At 53.2% G+C, this 18,172-nt stretch overlaps 1 protein-coding gene across 9 annotated transcripts in view; it reads right to left on the bottom strand.

Annotated features, from left to right (window-relative positions):
- The window catches only part of DLGAP2 (DLG associated protein 2), a 1,001,683-nt gene that overhangs the window by 134,504 nt on the left and 849,007 nt on the right, over positions 1-18,172 (bottom strand). For all 9 annotated transcript variants that reach the window (XM_034965578.3, XM_034965581.3, XM_034965577.3 and 6 more), the window contains one exon: positions 4,818-5,029. In XM_034965578.3, the coding sequence (XP_034821469.1) occupies positions 4,818-5,029 (212 nt within the window). The remainder of the gene's footprint in view (positions 1-4,817; positions 5,030-18,172) is intronic.

Here is an 18,172-nt window from a genome sequence, read left to right as displayed (position 1 = left end):
TTAATCTGAGGTCCCTATGATGTGCTTCTGACATGTCCACTGTTAAAATCTTTCAAGAGAATTTTGTCCACACTCACTACAGCTCAGCGTGCCCTTGTTTCCTGGAAACACAGGGTTACAGAGTGACAACTATGGGAATTCTCCCAGTCCTGGCCGTTTTCTTCCTTTCTCTCCTCTCCCCACAGTATCTACCCTGGCCTCTGCCACTGCCCTCTACAGAGCACTGCCATGGGGTGAAGACCTACCCTGCCCTCCACAGAGCAGTGCCATGGGGTGAAGATCTACCTGCCCTCCACAGAGCAGTGCCACAGGGTGAAGATCTACCCTGCCCTCCACAGAGCAGTGCCATGGGGTGAAGATCTACCTGCCCTCCACAGAGCAGTGCCATGGGGTGAAGATCTATCCTGCCCTCCGCAGAGCAGTGCCATGGGCTGAAGGCCATGGGGCTTGGGGCTGAGCTACCTTCAGCTGAGAGCCTTGGTGGCTTGTGCAACCTCCAGCACCTCATTTCCCTGAGTCATGTTTCTGTCCATAAAACAGGCATCATGAGAGCTTCCCTGAGTTACAAAGCTGAGCTTCAGCAATGTCATCTAAAATGGAAATAAATGAATTACGTTGGAATCCATAAAACGTGAAGGAATATAAGATAAACTAAGATGCGAATAGGCAACAGCAAAAATGTGTTGATACCTCCTGGTAACATAATATTTTTTTTTGCAGAAACTTTCATTACATTAACCCCCAAAGAGTGACTCAGAGGAGTTTCGAGGACTTTCAAGTTAGCAGGTCCCTGGCAGGCAGGTCGCTGTCCAGACCCATCACATGGCTGCTTTCTCTGCTTTATTATCTACAACACGGCATCAGATTTAGGGAAAAAGAATGATTGGGGCACGTATAAATCGAGTTTGGCAGAATGCCTGACATTTGTTGGACTCATCAATGGAGTGATAAATCCTGGATAAATGGAAGAATGGACCCAACTGTTGCACCATCTCTGCTAAGTGGACAATGGCATGGGGGCCACAGGCGGAGTGGATTTGTGTCTGCTGAGTGGACAGTGGCATGGGGGCCACGGGCAGAGACGGATTTGTGTCTGCTGAGTGGGCAGTGGCATGGGGGCCACAGGCAGAGTGGATTTGTGTCTGCTGAGTGGACAGTGGCATGGGGGCCACAGGCAGAGTGGATTTGTGTCTGCTGAGTGGGCAGTGGCATGGGGGCCACGGGCAGAGTGGATTTGTGTCTGCTGAGTGGGCAGTGGCATGGGGGCCACGGGCAGAGACGGATTTGTGTCTGCTGAGTGGGCAGTGGCATGGGGGCCACGGGCAGAGACGGATTTGTGTCTGCTGAGTGGACAGTGGCATGGGGGCCACGGGCAGAGACGGATTTGTGTCTGCTGAGTGGACAGTGGCATGGGGGCCATGGGCAGAGACGGATTTGTGTCCGCTGAGTGGGCAGTGGCATGGGGGCCACAGGCAGAGATGGATTTGTGTCTGCTGAGTGGGCAGTGTCATGGGGGCCACGGGCAGAGTGGATTTGTGTCTGCTGAGTGGACAGTGGCATGGGGGCCACGGGCAGAGACGGATTTGTGTCTGCTGAGTGGACAGTGGCATGGGGGCCACGGGCAGAGACGGATTTGTGTCTGCTGAGTGGGCAGTGGCATGGGGCCCACGGGCAGCGTGGATTTGTGTCTGCTGAGTGGGCAGTGGCATGGGGGCCACGGGCAGAGATGGATTTGTGTCTGCTGAGTGGGCAGTGTCATGGGGGCCACAGGCAGAGTGGATTTGTGTCTGCTGAATGGACAGTGGCATGGGGGCCACAGGCAGAGACGGATTTGTGTCTGCTGAGTGGGCAGTGGCATGGGGGCCGCAGGCAGAGTGGATTTGTGTCTGCTGAGTGGACAGTGGCATGGGGGCCACGGGCAGAGATGGATTTGTGTCTGCTGAGTGGACAGTGGCATGGGGGCCACGGGCAGAGTGGATTTGTGTCTGCTGAGTGGGCAGTGGCATGGGGGCCGCGGGCAGAGTGGATTTGTGTCTGCTGGGTGGACAGTGGCATGGGGGCCATGGGCAGAGACGGATTTGTGTCTGCTGAGTGGACAGTGGCATGGGGGCCACGGGCAGAGACGGATTTGTGTCTGCTGAGTGGGCAGTGGCATGGGGGCCACGGGCAGAGTGGATTTGTGTCTGCTGAGTGGGCAGTGGCATGGGGGCCATAGGCAGAGTGGATTTGTGTCTGCTGAGTGGGCAGTGGCATGGGGGCCACAGGCAGAGACGGATTTGTGTCTGCTGAGTGGACAGTGGCATGGGGGCCACGGGCAGAGACGGATTTGTGTCTGCTGAGTGGACAGTGGCATGGGGGCCACAGGCAGAGACGGATTTGTGTCTGCTGAGTGGGCAGTCGCATGGGGGCCATGGGCAGAGTGGATTTGTGTCTGCTGAGTGGGCAGTGGCATGGGGGCCACAGGCAGAGACGGATTTGTGTCTGCTGAGTGGACAGTGGCATGGGGGCCACGGGCAGAGACGGATTTGTGTCTGCTGAGTGGACAGTGGCATGGGGGCCACAGGCAGAGACGGATTTGTGTCTGCTGAGTGGACAGTGGCATGAGGGCCACGGGCAGAGTGGATTTGTATCTGCTGAGTGGACAATGGCATGGGGGCCACAGGCAGAGACGGATTTGTGTCTGCTGAGTGGACAGTGGCATGGGGGCCACGGGCAGAGTGGATTTGTGTTTAGAACAGGAGTAACGTAGGCAGCACATCTCACCCATTTTCCTCACATCTGATCAGATTTGAGGCCATGGAATGCTTTCTGGTCAGGTGTTAAGGGCTGTTGGTGAGTGAACTCCCAGAGGGTTTCCCACTTGGGCAGGGAAGGGTCTGGCCAGTGTTTAGGTGATGCTGTCAGGGGGCCTCAGGCTCACATCCTTCCGCTGGTTTTTTGAAGAGTTTCAACTACATTGGGTGATAGTGTGAGTTTTGCCTGTGTAAAGTTCTGAGAGTGTCCTTTGAACATTGTTAGTACCGGAGCCTCGTACAGGACTCTGGGCCAGTCCCTGATGTGAAGAAAGGAATGAGACACCGTCTCTGCCACTGAAGAATGAGGTGATAATGATCCTGGGGGACCCGTGGCAGTGATGGTGAATGAGTGGAAGAAGGAACCCGTCAACAGGAAAACGCCGTTCGTAATTCTTAAAACACTTAGTCCCTGCCCATGGTCTAAAAAAGGCTTTGGTTTTTTCATGTTTTGCTTTCAAACGTATAGAATTATGAAACGAATCACAAACATTTAAAGTGGGAAGTTAACCAATGGCTGTTTACCTGGGGGTCCAAAACCCCAGGACTGAGGCTGGCCTTGGAGCCCTGGACCCACGAAGCGTAGCTTCTGCATGTGTGTGCTTTTCCCCAGAAGACGTTTCAGATAATTCATAATTCTCCTAATGTCTTTAAGTGTCCCAAATAAAAGGTGGGTGAGAGCTGACATCCAGTCCAATCCTTCACTTTCCTGCTGGAGCAGATGGGTCAGACAACTTGGCTCTGCTCCCAGCTCTGTCCAGCTCCCCAACCCCTTCCTGGTAATTATGTTTCCTGGTTATTTCTTGGCTTACAAACACCTGCTCCCCATTTCCTTCCAACAAGTCTAAGAGCTTCCCCAGGGCAACACTTTGGCTTTGTTCTCAGCCACTCGTCCCACAAGCTGGCACTGACCACCCTCTGTGGAGGGAGAGGAGATGGATGGGCCTGGGCTGGGCAGACATGCGGCCCGGTCTCAGGGCATGACTTGTCTGGCATTCCTACACCATAGCTCTTGAATTTAGTTGAACTAGGCAACAATGATAGAGTTCGGATTTGTGAAGTTCTAATTTGTAAGATTTGGTTTCAATTTAAAATTTCACTTTTTCATCTTGTAAGCCAACAGCGATGAATAACTAGATGTATTGGAAGAGGTTATATGGTCACTGGCTCATCACTGGGTGCACCCGGCGTGGATAGAGACAATACAGGGAGGGCCCTGTGGCCCAGGGCTCCCTGTCTGATGTGTGGGTCATAATTAATAACTCTTATGTGGCACTGGCCAAGGCTGAGAAGCAGTTCTGCCCTGGCTATCCACTTGCCCAGGACCTCACAGCCGGCCGCGGAAGGCAGGGGTAGCTTCCAGGCAGTTCTTGGCATTACCACCCAAACTAACTTGTGGGACTCAAGATACACAGCAGCGTGGCTGTTGACAGTAACAGTCATATTTTCATGGTTCATAGGAATTGCTGATTTCCCAAAGAGTTTTATCTGTCTATATTTTCAAAATTAAATTTATAAATAATAAATTTTGGGCAAATATGTAAAGTGTAGGGTATTATATTTATAAAGCTAGTCCATTTCCTCCCTCCTCTACAAAAAAATGTGTTGCCTAGAAATGCACTTACAAAGTTATAGTCAACAATAAAATTCCCTGTTAATGAGTTTTACTCACAAAGACATTCAAACACACACCCATACGCACACATTCATACAAACAGAGACATGTGCTTGTCCTGAGGATAATCTGAATGATCAGAAAGATACGATGGCTCATGTTGGCTTTATAATTTGACAAGGAAGTTGCCCAAGCACACTTCCTTAATTATTATGTAATTGATAAATAACAAAAGCTCTGGTTGTTCTTTAAAAAAATACTCGAAAATTGACAGCCATGGGTCTAATATTTTCAGCTTGGGAATTTAGTTTAAATGGATGGCACTCAGCTCATGGTGAAGTGGTTTTGGAGAGGGAGCTCGCAGACAGTGGGAAAGTGCTTGGAGTGGGAAGGCAGCTGGTCTCACTTACGTCTGGTGCTCTCCAAGCGGTCTCTGTCCGATGGACTTCAGCAGCGGCTCCGGTAGGATTGCCGACTTTGGTGATGTCTTGGGGCTGGAGTCTGACTCTCCGCTCTCCTCGTCCCCCATGGCTTTAATGTAACTCCCACTTCTCATTCTCCTGCAGGGAATCTCCTCATCTTTGCCACCGGTGGGGTACCCTCCCCACTCATCCTGAGGTACCTGGGAGCAGACAGACATGAAACACGCGTCAACTTTATCACTGAGAACAGCAGCATCAGCTCCTTTTTGGAAACAAATCCTCTACAATTCCATAAAGATACACCTCTTTACAGTCATTTATCAGTTAAAGTCAGATGCATAAAAATGCATACCCTAAAAGGAAATGAATATAAAAATGTTGGTTTTTCTTCATTATAAGTGATAGGTAAACACTATGGATAAAGTGAGAACATGTGAGAAAAGTAAGAGAAGAAGGGACACTTGCAATCTCAGCAGCTGGGACAAAGCACTGGCTAAAATTTAGTTTTATTTCCCTCTGGTATAAGAGGAAATTGAAAGTTGAGAAACTGAACAGAGAAGAAAAGGAAAAAAAAAAAGAAAACAAGGGAGAAAATGCCTATCTTACTGTATACTTATATCTTAATTGCAAGCAAATAAAAGAGGACGGTTTTAACTCTAGAAGCCAAGTTCTATCATACATGAAAATTCTCAGTACTCAGAGTTGCAAAAGGATCTTGCCCAGCCACATCACATGCCACCTGACATATCACCAAGCACCTGTGCATGGAATATGTCTGCCTGTTACAGAACTCAGCACCCGCTCATGTTATATATCTGGGTGGTACAGAGCTGACCACCTGGGCTTGTTATATGTCTGCCTGGTACAGAGCTGAGCAACTGTGCATGTTATGTGTCTGCCTGGTGCAGACTTGAGCAACCATGAATGTTATATATCTGTGTGGTATAGAACTCAGCACCCGTGTGTATTATATATCGGCATGGTACCAAACTGAGCAACTGTGCATGTTATACATCTGCCTGGCACAGAGGTGAGCACCTATGCCTGTTATATATCTGCCAGGCACAGAACTGGGCCCATGTACTTGCTATATATCTGCCTTGCACAGAGCTGAGAGCCCATACATATAACCCCCCTGTGCTGTGTATCTGACTGTTCGAGAACTGAACCCACGTGCATTTTATATCTCACCCATAACGGCCCCACAGGCTGCCTGCTGTGTGTTTGTGTTAAGTGTCTCTCTGAGGGGAGGGTAAACCATGAAGACGACAGTGTGGGCCAGTATTCTGTTTCCATCCACCATCTGTGAAACTGGAAACCCAACATGGCCCTGAGCAAAAAGTCATGGAACTGGAACACAATGGTTTGCACTGCGGGAGCTGCTCCCTGCAAGTCAGGACCTGGTTTCTTTTCCCCACGGTTCATTAGCTTTGAACAGCTCCCCAGAGGCTCTGGGTAAAGTTCACTCCATAGGTCAAATTCACGTTTACAAAGGCAAAAGAACACAGCATGCAGTCGCTGAGTGTAGAGAACTCCAAAGCTTTCCACAGCAACTAGCTCATCACCCACAGTCTGTAGTCAAGGAACTAACGTAGCATGTTTTTCATGCAGGAGAAGAGAATCTCCCCAAATGCTGTTTACAGAGAAAGAAAATAAAAAATTTCCATATTTAAAAAGTCTTCAGACAGGGTATTTTTTTCCCTTGCTGTAAAATACTTAGATACTGAGGTATATTCCTTGTATCATGGTAAAAGGAACCTGCTATCTTTCCAGTGTCCATATTGCCTGTGAGCCGATCGATAGCACTACCAGCAGGGATCTGCGTGGCTGGTGGTGAAGGCAGGTCTTTTGGCTGAAGGCCCCTGTATTCATTCGTAAATGCCACGCCGCACCAGCGCTCCGGCAGATCTGACATCTTCCACATTGCAGCCCAGGACAGGAGCCAAGGAAGAGGGAAAGGCATGCTCATTTCTGTCACTCACATATCCTGGAATTCCAGCCTGGACGAGCAGGAGCTCCCCTTACCATGGACCCCGTGTGGCAAGGAGTCCTCAACACCACACAGTCCCGCAGCAACGAGGCGCACACACCCGAACCACACACAGTCCCACAGTAACAAGGCGCGGACACCCGAACACCACACAGCCCCGCAGAAACAAGGCGCCGACCCCCGAACACCACACAGTCCCCCAGTAACAAGGTGCGGACACCCGAACACCACACAGTCCCCCAGTAACAAGGCGCGGACACCCGAACACCACACAGTCCCCCAGTAACAAGGCGCAGACACCCGAACCACACACAGTCCCACAGTAACAAGGCGCGGACACCCGAACACCACACAGCCCCGCAGTAACAAGGCGCAGACACCCGAACCACACACAGTCCCACAGTAACAAGGCGCGGACACCCGAACACCACACAGTCCCGCAGTAACAAGGCGCGGACACCCGAACACCACACATTCCCCCAGTGACAAGGCGCGGACACCCGAACACCACACAGTCCCCCAGTAACAAGGCGCACACACCAGAACACCACACAGTCCCGCAGGAACAAGGCGCACACACCAGAACACCACACAGTCCCGCAGCAACAAGGAGCGGACACCCGAACCACACACAGTCCTGCAGTAACAAGGCGCGGACACCCGAACACCACACAGTCCCCCAGCAACAAGGAGCGGACACCCGAACCACACACAGTCCCACAGTAACAAGGCGCGGACACCCGAACACCACACAGTCCCGCAGCAACAAGGCGCAGACACCCGAACACCACACAGTCCCGCAGCAACAAGGCGCGGACACCCGAACACCACACAGTCCCCCAGCAACAAGGAGCGGACACCCGAACCACACACAGTCCCACAGTAACAAGGCGCGGACACCCGAACACCACACAGTCCCGCAGCAACAAGGCGCACACACCCGAACCACACACAGTCCCGCAGTAACAAGGTGCGGACACCCGAACACCACACAGCCCCGCAGTAAGAAGGCGCGGACACCCGAACACCACACAGTCCCGCAGCAACAAGGCGCGGACACCTGAACACCACACAGTCCCGCAGGAACAAGGCGCGGACACCCGAACAACACACAGTCCCGCAGCAACAAGGCGCGGACACCCAAACAACACACAGTCCCGCAGCAACAAGGCGCGGACACCCGAACCACACACAGTCCCACAGTAACAAGGTGTGGACACCCGAACACCACACAGTCTCACAGCAACAAGGCGCACACACCCGAACCACACACAGTCCCACAGTAACAAGGCGCGGACACCCGAACACCACACAGGCCCGCAGTAACAAGGCGCGGACCCCCGAACACCACACAGTCCCGCAGCAACAAGGCGCACACACCCGAACCACACACAGTCCCACAGTAACAAGGCGCGGACATCCGAACACCACACAGCCCCGCAGTAAAAAGGCGCAGACGCCCGAACACCACACAGTCCCGCAGCAACAAGGCGCAGACACCCGAACCACACACAGTCCCACAGTAACAAGGCGTGGACACCTGAACACCACACAGTCCCGCAGCAACAAGGCGCGGTCACAAGAACACCAGAGAGTCCCCCAGTAACAAGGCGCGGACACCCGAACACCACACAGTCCCCCAGTAACAAGGCGCGGACACCCGAACACCACAGAGTCCCGCAGTCACAAGGCGCGGTCACCAGAACACCACACAGTCCCCTAGTAACAAGGCGCGGACACCCGAACACCACACAGTCCCGCAGTAACAAGGCGCAGACACCCGAACACCACAGAGTCCCGCAGTAATAAGGCGCAGACACCAGAACACCACACAGTCCCGCAGTAACAAGGAGCAGACACCCGAACACCACACAGTCCCCCAGTAACAAGGCGCGGACACCCGAACACCACACAGTCCCGCAGTCACAAGGCGGGGTCACCAGAACACCACACAGTCCCCTAGTAACAAGGCGCGGACACCCGAACAGCACACAGTCCCGCAGCAACAACGCGTGGTCACCAGAACACCACACGGTCCCCTAGTAACAAGGCGCGGACACCTGAACACCACACAGTCCCGCAGTAACAAGGCGCGGACACCCGAACACCACACAGTCCCGCAGCAACAAGGCGCACACACCCGAACCACACACAGTCCCGCAGTAACAAGGTGCGGACACCCGAACACCACACAGCCCCGCAGTAAGAAGGCGCGGACACCCGAACACCACACAGTCCCGCAGCAACAAGGCGCGGACACCTGAACACCACACAGTCCCGCAGGAACAAGGCACGGACAGAAGAACACCACACAGTCCCCTAGTAACAAGGCGCGGACACCCGAACAGCACACAGTCCCGCAGCAACAACGCGTGGTCACCAGAACACCACACGGTCCCCTAGTAACAAGGCGCGGACACCTGAACACCACACAGTCCCGCAGTAACAAGGCGCGGACACCCGAACACCACACAGTCCCGCAGTAACAAGGCGCAGACACCCGAACACCACACAGTCTCCCAGTAACAAGGCGCGGACACCAGAACACCACACAGTCCCCCAGTAACAAGGCGTGGACACCCGAACACCACACAGTCCCACGGTAACAAGGCGCACACACCAGAACACCACACAGTCCCGCAGTAACAAGGCGCAGACACCCGAACACCACACAGTCTCCCAGTAACAAGGCGCGGACACCAGAACACCACACAGTCCCCCAGTAACAAGGCGCGGACACCCGAACACCACACAGTTCCGCAGGAACAAGGCGCACACACCAGAACACCACACAGTCCCGCAGCAACAAGGCGCGGACACCAGAACACCACACAGTCCCACAGTAACAAGGCGCGGACACCCGAACACCACACAGTCCCGCAGCAACAAGGCGCAGACACCCGAACCACACACAGTCCCACAGTAACAAGGCGCGGACACCCGAACACCACACAGTCCCGCAGCAACAAGGCGCGGACACCCGAACACCACACAGTCCCGCAGCAACAAGGCGCAGACACCCGAACCACACACAGTCCCACAGTAACAAGGCGCGGACACCCGAACACCACACAGTCCCGCAGCAACAAGGAGTGGACACCCGAACCACACACAGTCCCACAGTAACAAGGCGCGGACACCCGAACACCACACAGTCCCGCAGCAACAAGGCGCAGACACCTGAACACCACACAGTCCCGCAGCAACAAGGCGCAGACACCCGAACACCACACAGTCCCGCAGCAACAAGGCGCAGACACCCGAACCACACACAGTCCCACAGTAACAAGGCGCGGACACCCGAACACCACACAGTCCCGCAGCAACAAGGCGCGGACACCCGAACACCACACAGTCCCGCAGCAACAAGGCGCAGACACCCGAACCACACACAGTCCCACAGTAACAAGGCGCGGACACCCGAACACCACACAGTCCCGCAGCAACAAGGAGTGGACACCCGAACCACACACAGTCCCACAGTAACAAGGTGCGGACACCCGAACACCACACAGTCCCGCAGCAACAAGGCGCAGACACCTGAACACCACACAGTCCCGCAGCAACAAGGCGCAGACACCCGAACACCACACAGTCCCGCAGCAACAAGGCGCAGACACCCGAACCACACACAGTCCCACAGTAACAAGGCGCGGACACCCGAACACCACACAGTCCCGCAGCAACAAGGCGCGGACACCCGAACACCACACAGTCCCGCAGCAACAAGGCGCAGACACCCGAACCACACACAGTCCCACAGTAACAAGGCGCGGACACCCGAACACCACACAGTCCCGCAGCAACAAGGAGTGGACACCCGAACCACACACAGTCCCACAGTAACAAGGCGCGGACACCCGAACACCACACAGTCCCGCAGCAACAAGGCGCAGACACCTGAACACCACACAGTCCCGCAGCAACAAGGCGCAGACACCCGAACACCACACAGTCCCGCAGCAACAAGGCGCAGACACCCGAAACACACACAGTCCCGCAGTAACAAGGCGCGGACACCCGAACACCACACAGTCCCGCAGCAACAAGGCGCACACACCCGAACCACACACAGTCCCACAGTAACAAGGCGCGGACACCCGAACACCACACAGCCCCGCAGTAACAAGGCGCGGACACCCGAACACCACACAGTCCCGCAGCAACAAGGCGCGGACACCCGAACACCACACAGTCCCGCAGCAACAAGGCGCACACACCCGAACCACACACAGTCCCACAGTAACAAGGCGCGGACACCCGAACACCACACAGTCCCGCAGCAACAAGGCGCACACACCCGAACCACACACAGTCCCACAGTAACAAGGCGCGGACACCCGACCACCACACAGTCCCGCAGTAACAAGGCGCAGACACCCAAACACCACACAGTCCCGCAGTAACAAGGCGCAGACACCCGAACACCACACAGTCTCCCAGTAAGAAGGCGCGGACACCCGAACACCACAGAGTCCCGCAGTAACAAGGCGCGGACACCCGAACACCACACAGTCCCGCAGTAACAAGGCGCGGACACCCGAACACCACACAGTCCCCTAGTAACAAGGTGCGGACACCAGAACACCACACAGTCCCCTAGTAACAAGGCGCGGACACCCGAACAGCACACAGTCCCGCAGCAACAAGGCGTGGTCACCAGAACACCACACGGTCCCCTAGTAACAAGGCGCGGACACCCGAACACCACACAGTCCCGCAGTAACAAGGCGCAGACACCCGAACACCACACAGTCCCGCAGCAACAAGGCGCGGACACCCGAACACCACACAGTCCCGCAGTAACAAGGCGCGGACACCCGAACACCACACAGTCCCTCAGTAACAAGGCGCAGACAGCCGAACACCACACAGTCCCGCAGCAACAAGGCGCGGACACCCGAACACCACACAGTCCCGCAGTAACAAGGCGCAGACACCCGAACACCACACAGTCTCCCAGTAACAAGGCACGGACACCAGAACACCACACAGTCCCCCAGTAACAAGGCACGGACACCCGAACAACACACAGTCCCGCAGGAACAAGGCGCACACACCAGAACACCACACAGTCCCGCAGCAACAAGGCGCGGACACCAGAACACCACATAGTCCCGCAGTAACAAGGCGCGGACACCCGAACACCACACAGTCCCGCAGCAACAAGGCGCAGACACCCGAACACCACACAGTCTCCCAGTAACAAGGCGCAGACACCCGAACACCACAGAGTCCCGCAGTAACAAGGCGCAGACACCCGAACACCACACAGTCTCCCAGTAACAAGGCGCGGACACCAGAACACCACACAGTCCCCTAGTAACAAGGCGCGGACACTAGAACACCACACAGTCCCCCAGTAACAAGGCGCGGACACCCGAACAGCACACAGTCCCGCAGCAACAAGGCGTGGTCACCAGAACACCACACGGTCCCCTAGTAACAAGGCGCGGACACCCGAACACCACACAGTCCCGCAGTAACAAGGCGCGGACACCCGAACACCACACAGTCCCACAGTAACAAGGCGCAGACAGCCGAACACCACACAGTCCCGCCGTAACAAGGCGCAGACACCCGAACAGCAGTCTCCCAGTAACAAGGCGCGGACACGAGAACACCACACAGTCCCCCAGTAACAAGGCACGGACACCCAAACACTACATAGTCCCGCAGGAACAAGGCGCACACACCAGAACACCACACAGTCCCGCAGCAACAAGGCGCGGACACCAGAACACCACATAGTCCCACAGTAACAAGGCGCGGACACCCGAACACCACACAGTCCCGCAGCAACAAGGCGCAGACACCCGAACCACACACAGTCCCACAGTAACAAGGCGCGGACACCCGAACACCACACAGTCCCGCAGCAACAAGGCGCAGACACCCGAACACCACACAGTCCCGCAGCAACAAGGCGCAGACACCCGAACCACTCACAGTCCCGCAGTAACAAGGCGCGGACACCCGAACACCACACAGTCCCGCAGCAACAAGGAGCGGACACCCGAACCACACACAGTCCCACAGTAACAAGGCGCGGACACCCGAACACCACACAGTCCCGCAGCAACAAGGCGCAGACACCCGAACACCACACAGTCCTGCAGCAACAAGGCGCGGACACCCGAACACCACACAGTCCCGCAGCAACAAGGCGCGGACACCCGAACCACACACAGTCCCGCAGCAACAAGGCGCGGACACCCGAACACCACACAGTCCCGCAGCAACAAGGCGCACACACCCGAACCACACACAGTCCCACAGTAACAAGGCGCGGACACCCGAACACCACACAGCCCCGCAGTAACAAGGCGCGGACACCCGAACACCACACAGTCCCGCAGCAACAAGGCGCAGACACCCGAACACCACACAGTCCCGCAGCAACAAGGCGCAGACACCCAAACACCACACAGTCCCGCAGCAACAAGGCGCAGACACCCGAACCACACAGAGTCCCACAGTAACAAGGCGCGGACACCCGAACACCACACAGCCCCGCAGTAACAAGGCGCGGACACCCGAACACCACACAGTCCCGCAGCAACAAGGCGCGGACACCCGAACACCACACAGTCCCGCAGGAACAAGGCGCGGACACCCGAACAACACACAGGCCCGCAGCAACAAGGCGCGGACACCCGAACCACACACAGTCCCACAGTAACAAGGCGCGGACACCCGAACACCACACAGTCCCCCAGCAACAAGGCGCACACACCCGAACCACACACAGTCCCACAGTAACAAGGCGCGGACACCCAAACACCACACAGCCCCGCAGTAACAAGGCGCGGACCCCCGAACACCACACAGTCCCGCAGCAACAAGGCGCACACACCTGAACCACACACAGTCCCACAGTAACAAGGTGCGGACACCCGAACACCACACAGCCCCGCAGTAACAAGGCGCGGACACCCGAACACCACACAGTCCCGCAGCAACAAGGCGCAGACACCCGAACCACACACAGTCCCACAGTAACAAGGCGTGGACACCTGAACACCACACAGTCCCGCAGCAACAAGGCGCGGTCACCAGAACTCCAGAGAGTCCCCCAGTAACAAGGCGCGGACACCCGAACACCACACAGTCCCCCAGTAACAAGGCGCGGACACCCGAACACCACAGAGTCCCGCAGTCACAAGGCGCGGTCACGCGTACAACACACAGTCCTGCAGCCGCAAGGTGCGGACACCCGACCAACACACAGTCCCGCAGTGACAAGGTGCGGACACCCGACCACCACACAGTCCCGCAGTGACAAGGCGCGGACACCCGAACACCACAGTCCCGCAGGCCCCTGTGGGTCACGGTGCAGGTGGATCACAGCTGTAGCACCCCCAAGGTGGCCCAGACACATGGCAGCTCACAGCGACACCCTAGCACCACCCGCACTAGAAGATCCGGATGCTGTGATGAGGAGAGGTTTGGACAAGATGGGAAGTTCCAGATTCTCCCTCCACCCAGATTCCAAGAGGCCCAAAGGCTCAGGACAAGGATCCTGAACTGTGACCATGAGCTGGACAGGCGGTGTCTGTGGTCCTCTCCAGCCGGGTTCTTCTAAAGCCTTTATGACCTGGTGCCTTGTGCCCAGGTCTGCACGGGTTCAAAGAGGAATACAGACCACGCTGAAAGGGAATTGGAGGTATTGTATGCGTCTCTTCTCACACTACTAATAAAGACATACCCCAGACTGGGCAATTTATAAAGGAAAGAGGTTTAACTGACTCAGAGTTCCACATGGCTGGGGAGGCCTCGCAGTCATGGCAGAAGGCGAATGAGGAGCAAAGTCATGTCTTACATGGTGGCAGGCAAGAGAGTGTGTGCAGGGAAACTCCCTTTTAAAAAACCATCAGATCTCATAAGACTTAGTCACCATCTTGAAAACAGCACAGGAAAGACCCACCCCCATGATTCAATCACCTCCTACCAGGTCCCTCTCATGACACATGAGGATTATGGGAGCTGTCAGGCAAAACGAGATTTCGGCGGGGACACAAACCATATCAGGTGTTCATGACCTGGTCAATGTAAAAGTCCCACAGATGACACCGCAGAGCTGCAGAGCTGTAGGTCGGGTAAGAGACAGGCCTGGGGCCTCAGCCACAGCAGGTTCTCTCAGCAAGAAATCAGCAGTTAAGAAAACAGGCGTACGTTTGCCCATGTTTTGTTCAAATTTTGTCCATGTGAATTTTGGTTTACATTTCCTGACAGTGAGGAAGTTTGAGCACTGGAAAAAGATGACTAAGGAAGAATAAAGAATTCACAACTTTGGGGACTTGACAATTCTTATCTCCGTGTCTTCAGGCCAGGTGGCGGGCAGTGGAGGGCCCAGTCTTTCTGGAGATGACTGGAGGCCTTCGGACTGGTCATGTCCTTAGACTGGGCAACTTTCCTTCCATGAAGCTTCCCCAAGACAATGCAGCCCAGGGTCAGGGACTGGGGAATTGGTAATCAGGGAAAAAGGAGAAATGACAACAATATTGTATCATAGGGGATGGCTTACAATATTTATTAAAACCACAGGATGGATACTACCCACCTACCAAAAATACTATTCCAGAATGTGTATTTAGCGATGAAAAGATGCTCACGAGGGGGAAAAGCACAGGATGGATACTACCAAGCTATCAAAAATAATATTGCAGAATGTGTATTTAGTGATGAAAAGATGCTCATGAGGGGGAAAAGCAATTTTTAAAGCACTTGACATTTTTATGTCTTTTAAAGATGTAACTGTGTTATGTGCAGAAGCAGCCAGAAGATGTGAAACAGGGACCGTCACTAGGAGATGAAGATTACAGGGTTTTCAATGACTTTTCTTTATATTTTTAAATTGTCTACATGAACCCTATATGACTTTTGTAATAAACACCCTTATTTTTAATTTAAGAAAAGCCACAGTTCTCAATGACATTACAATTCGGTACAGGAGATGGACATGAAATGAGTGGTAGCATCATCAGGGTGGAGAAGCCAGTGTGGAGGGGACACGTGTTGGAGGGGCCAGGATCAGGAAAGGTCCTGGGGTGAGGTCCGGGTTTCCTTTTGTCTGAGCTGGACCAGCAGAAGGTGCAGGCGGAGGCGATGGGGCAGAGGGAGGCCCGGCCACCCAGTTCCTGGGTACGGGGGAGCTCGTGCTGCCACTCTCCTGGGAACGTGTGAAAAGCTGAGTTCGGGAAGGGAGGCTGAGGCTGGCTGGCGGCAGATGGAAGAGCAGCTCCTCTACCATCAAAGAAGAGATTCACTTTGGCAGGTTTATGGGATTTTTTTTGTGAATTAAAAACATGTTTCCATAAAAAACAAAGTAAACATTTTTTTCTTCAGCAGCCTGCAAATTAACTAACAAATGAGACCAGCTTGTATGTTTCTGTTTCTGATTTAAGAAGCCAATTTCGCAGGCTTTGACAGAAGAAATTTCAATACAGAAAGAATGTCAACCAGAGTCAATTTCAAAGCATGAATTCAAGTACCAAATCCCCATTCCAAAGCATATGTCTGGAGACTATCAAAAGAACAGAAGAGCAATACTAAAATGCCAGCCTGCCTCAGCAAACAAATCTCTCTCCGTTATGTTACAGCATTCGAACCCTGCAGCCCTCAGCCCAGGGTGGCCAAGTGCACGCTCTGAAACCAAAATGGGTTTATGGCCTTCAGTGAATGAATGAATAAATTTCTTTTCACGATGGCTACCAGACTCTGCAAATCCAGTTTGCAGTCCCTGCTGCATTTAACGCCAATCAATTACCCTAATTACCTCCTTGTACCTAGTGATGGGTGATGTTCATAATTTCTAACAAAAAGGCATTTTCATAAGGGTGACATCAGCATACATTTCGACGTCTCCTGTTACTTGCTTTAGGGATAGTTCAACACTGCACAAACTGGAATATCTTTTCTTTCTTCCAAGCTGCAAAGCCCAGGTGAAAGGGGCCAGGATTATATCATCATATTCTCTTGGAGGCACTGGAACCGAGGAAGAACATTATCGTCCATTGCTGTGCGTTCCCACAGGGAAATGTCTTCTGCATTCCTTTAAGCCGTGTGTGTGTGTGTGTGTGTGTAAAATACGTATATGTGTATGTGTGTGTGCAGGTACATGGGTGTGCACGCATGCCTATGTGCGTATGTGTGTTTATCTGTGTATGTGTAATGTGTGTATATGTGTATATGTGCAGGTATATGGGTGTGCATGCATGCCTATGTGCATATGTGTATGTGTGTATGTGTAATGTGCGTATATGTGTATGTGTGCAGTTATATGGGTGTGCATGCATGCCTATGTGCGTATGTGTGTTTATGTGTGTATGTGTAATGTGCATATATGTGTATGTGCGCAGTTATATGGGTGTGCATGCATGCCTATGTGTGTATGTGTGTTTATGTGTGTATGTGTAATGTGCATATATGTGTATGTGCGCAGTTATATGGGTGTGCATGCATGCCTATGTGCGTATGTGTGTTTATGTGTGTATGTGTAATGTGCGTATATGTGTATGTGTGCAGTTATATGGCTGTGCATGCATGCCTATGTGCGTGTGTGTGTGTATGTGTAATGTGCGTATATGTGTATGTGTGCAGTTATATGGGTGTGCATGCATGCCTATGTGTGTATGTGTGTTTATGTGTGTATGTGTAATGTGTGTATATGTGTATATGTGCAGGTATATGGGTGTGCATGCATGCCTATGTGCGTATGTGTGTTTATGTGTGTATGTGTAATGTGTGTATATGTGTATATGTGCAGGTATATGGGTGTGCATGCATGCCTATGTGCGTATGTGTGTTTATGTGTGTGTGTAATGTGTGTATATGTGTATATGTGCAGGTATATGGGTGTGCATGCATGCCTATGTGCATATGTGTGTGTATGTGTGTATGTGTAATGTGCATATATGTGTATGTGTGCAGTTATATGGGTGTGCATGCATGCCTATGTGCGTATGTGTGTTTATGTGTGTATGTGTAATGTGTGTATATGTGTATATGTGCAGGTATATGGGTGTGCATGCATGCCTATGTGCATATGTGTATGTGTGTATGTGTAATGTGCGTATATGTGTATGTGTGCAGTTATATGGGTGTGCATGCATGCCTATGTGCGTATGTGTGTTTATGTGTGTATGTGTAATGTGCATATATGTGTATGTGCACAGTTATATGGGTGTGCATGCATGCCTATGTGTGTATGTGTGGGTATGTGTGTATGTGTAATGTGCGTATATGTGTATGTGTGCAGGTATATGGGTGTGCATGCCTGCCTATGTGCATATGTGTGTTTATGTATGTGTAATGTGCACATGTGTATGTGTGTGTGCAGGCAAATGGGTGT

Source organism: Pan paniscus, chromosome 7 (genome assembly GCF_029289425.2).
Source record: "Pan paniscus chromosome 7, NHGRI_mPanPan1-v2.0_pri, whole genome shotgun sequence".
NCBI classification, from domain to species: domain Eukaryota; kingdom Metazoa; phylum Chordata; class Mammalia; order Primates; family Hominidae; genus Pan; species Pan paniscus.
This window is presented reverse-complemented; position numbering and strand designations above follow the sequence as displayed.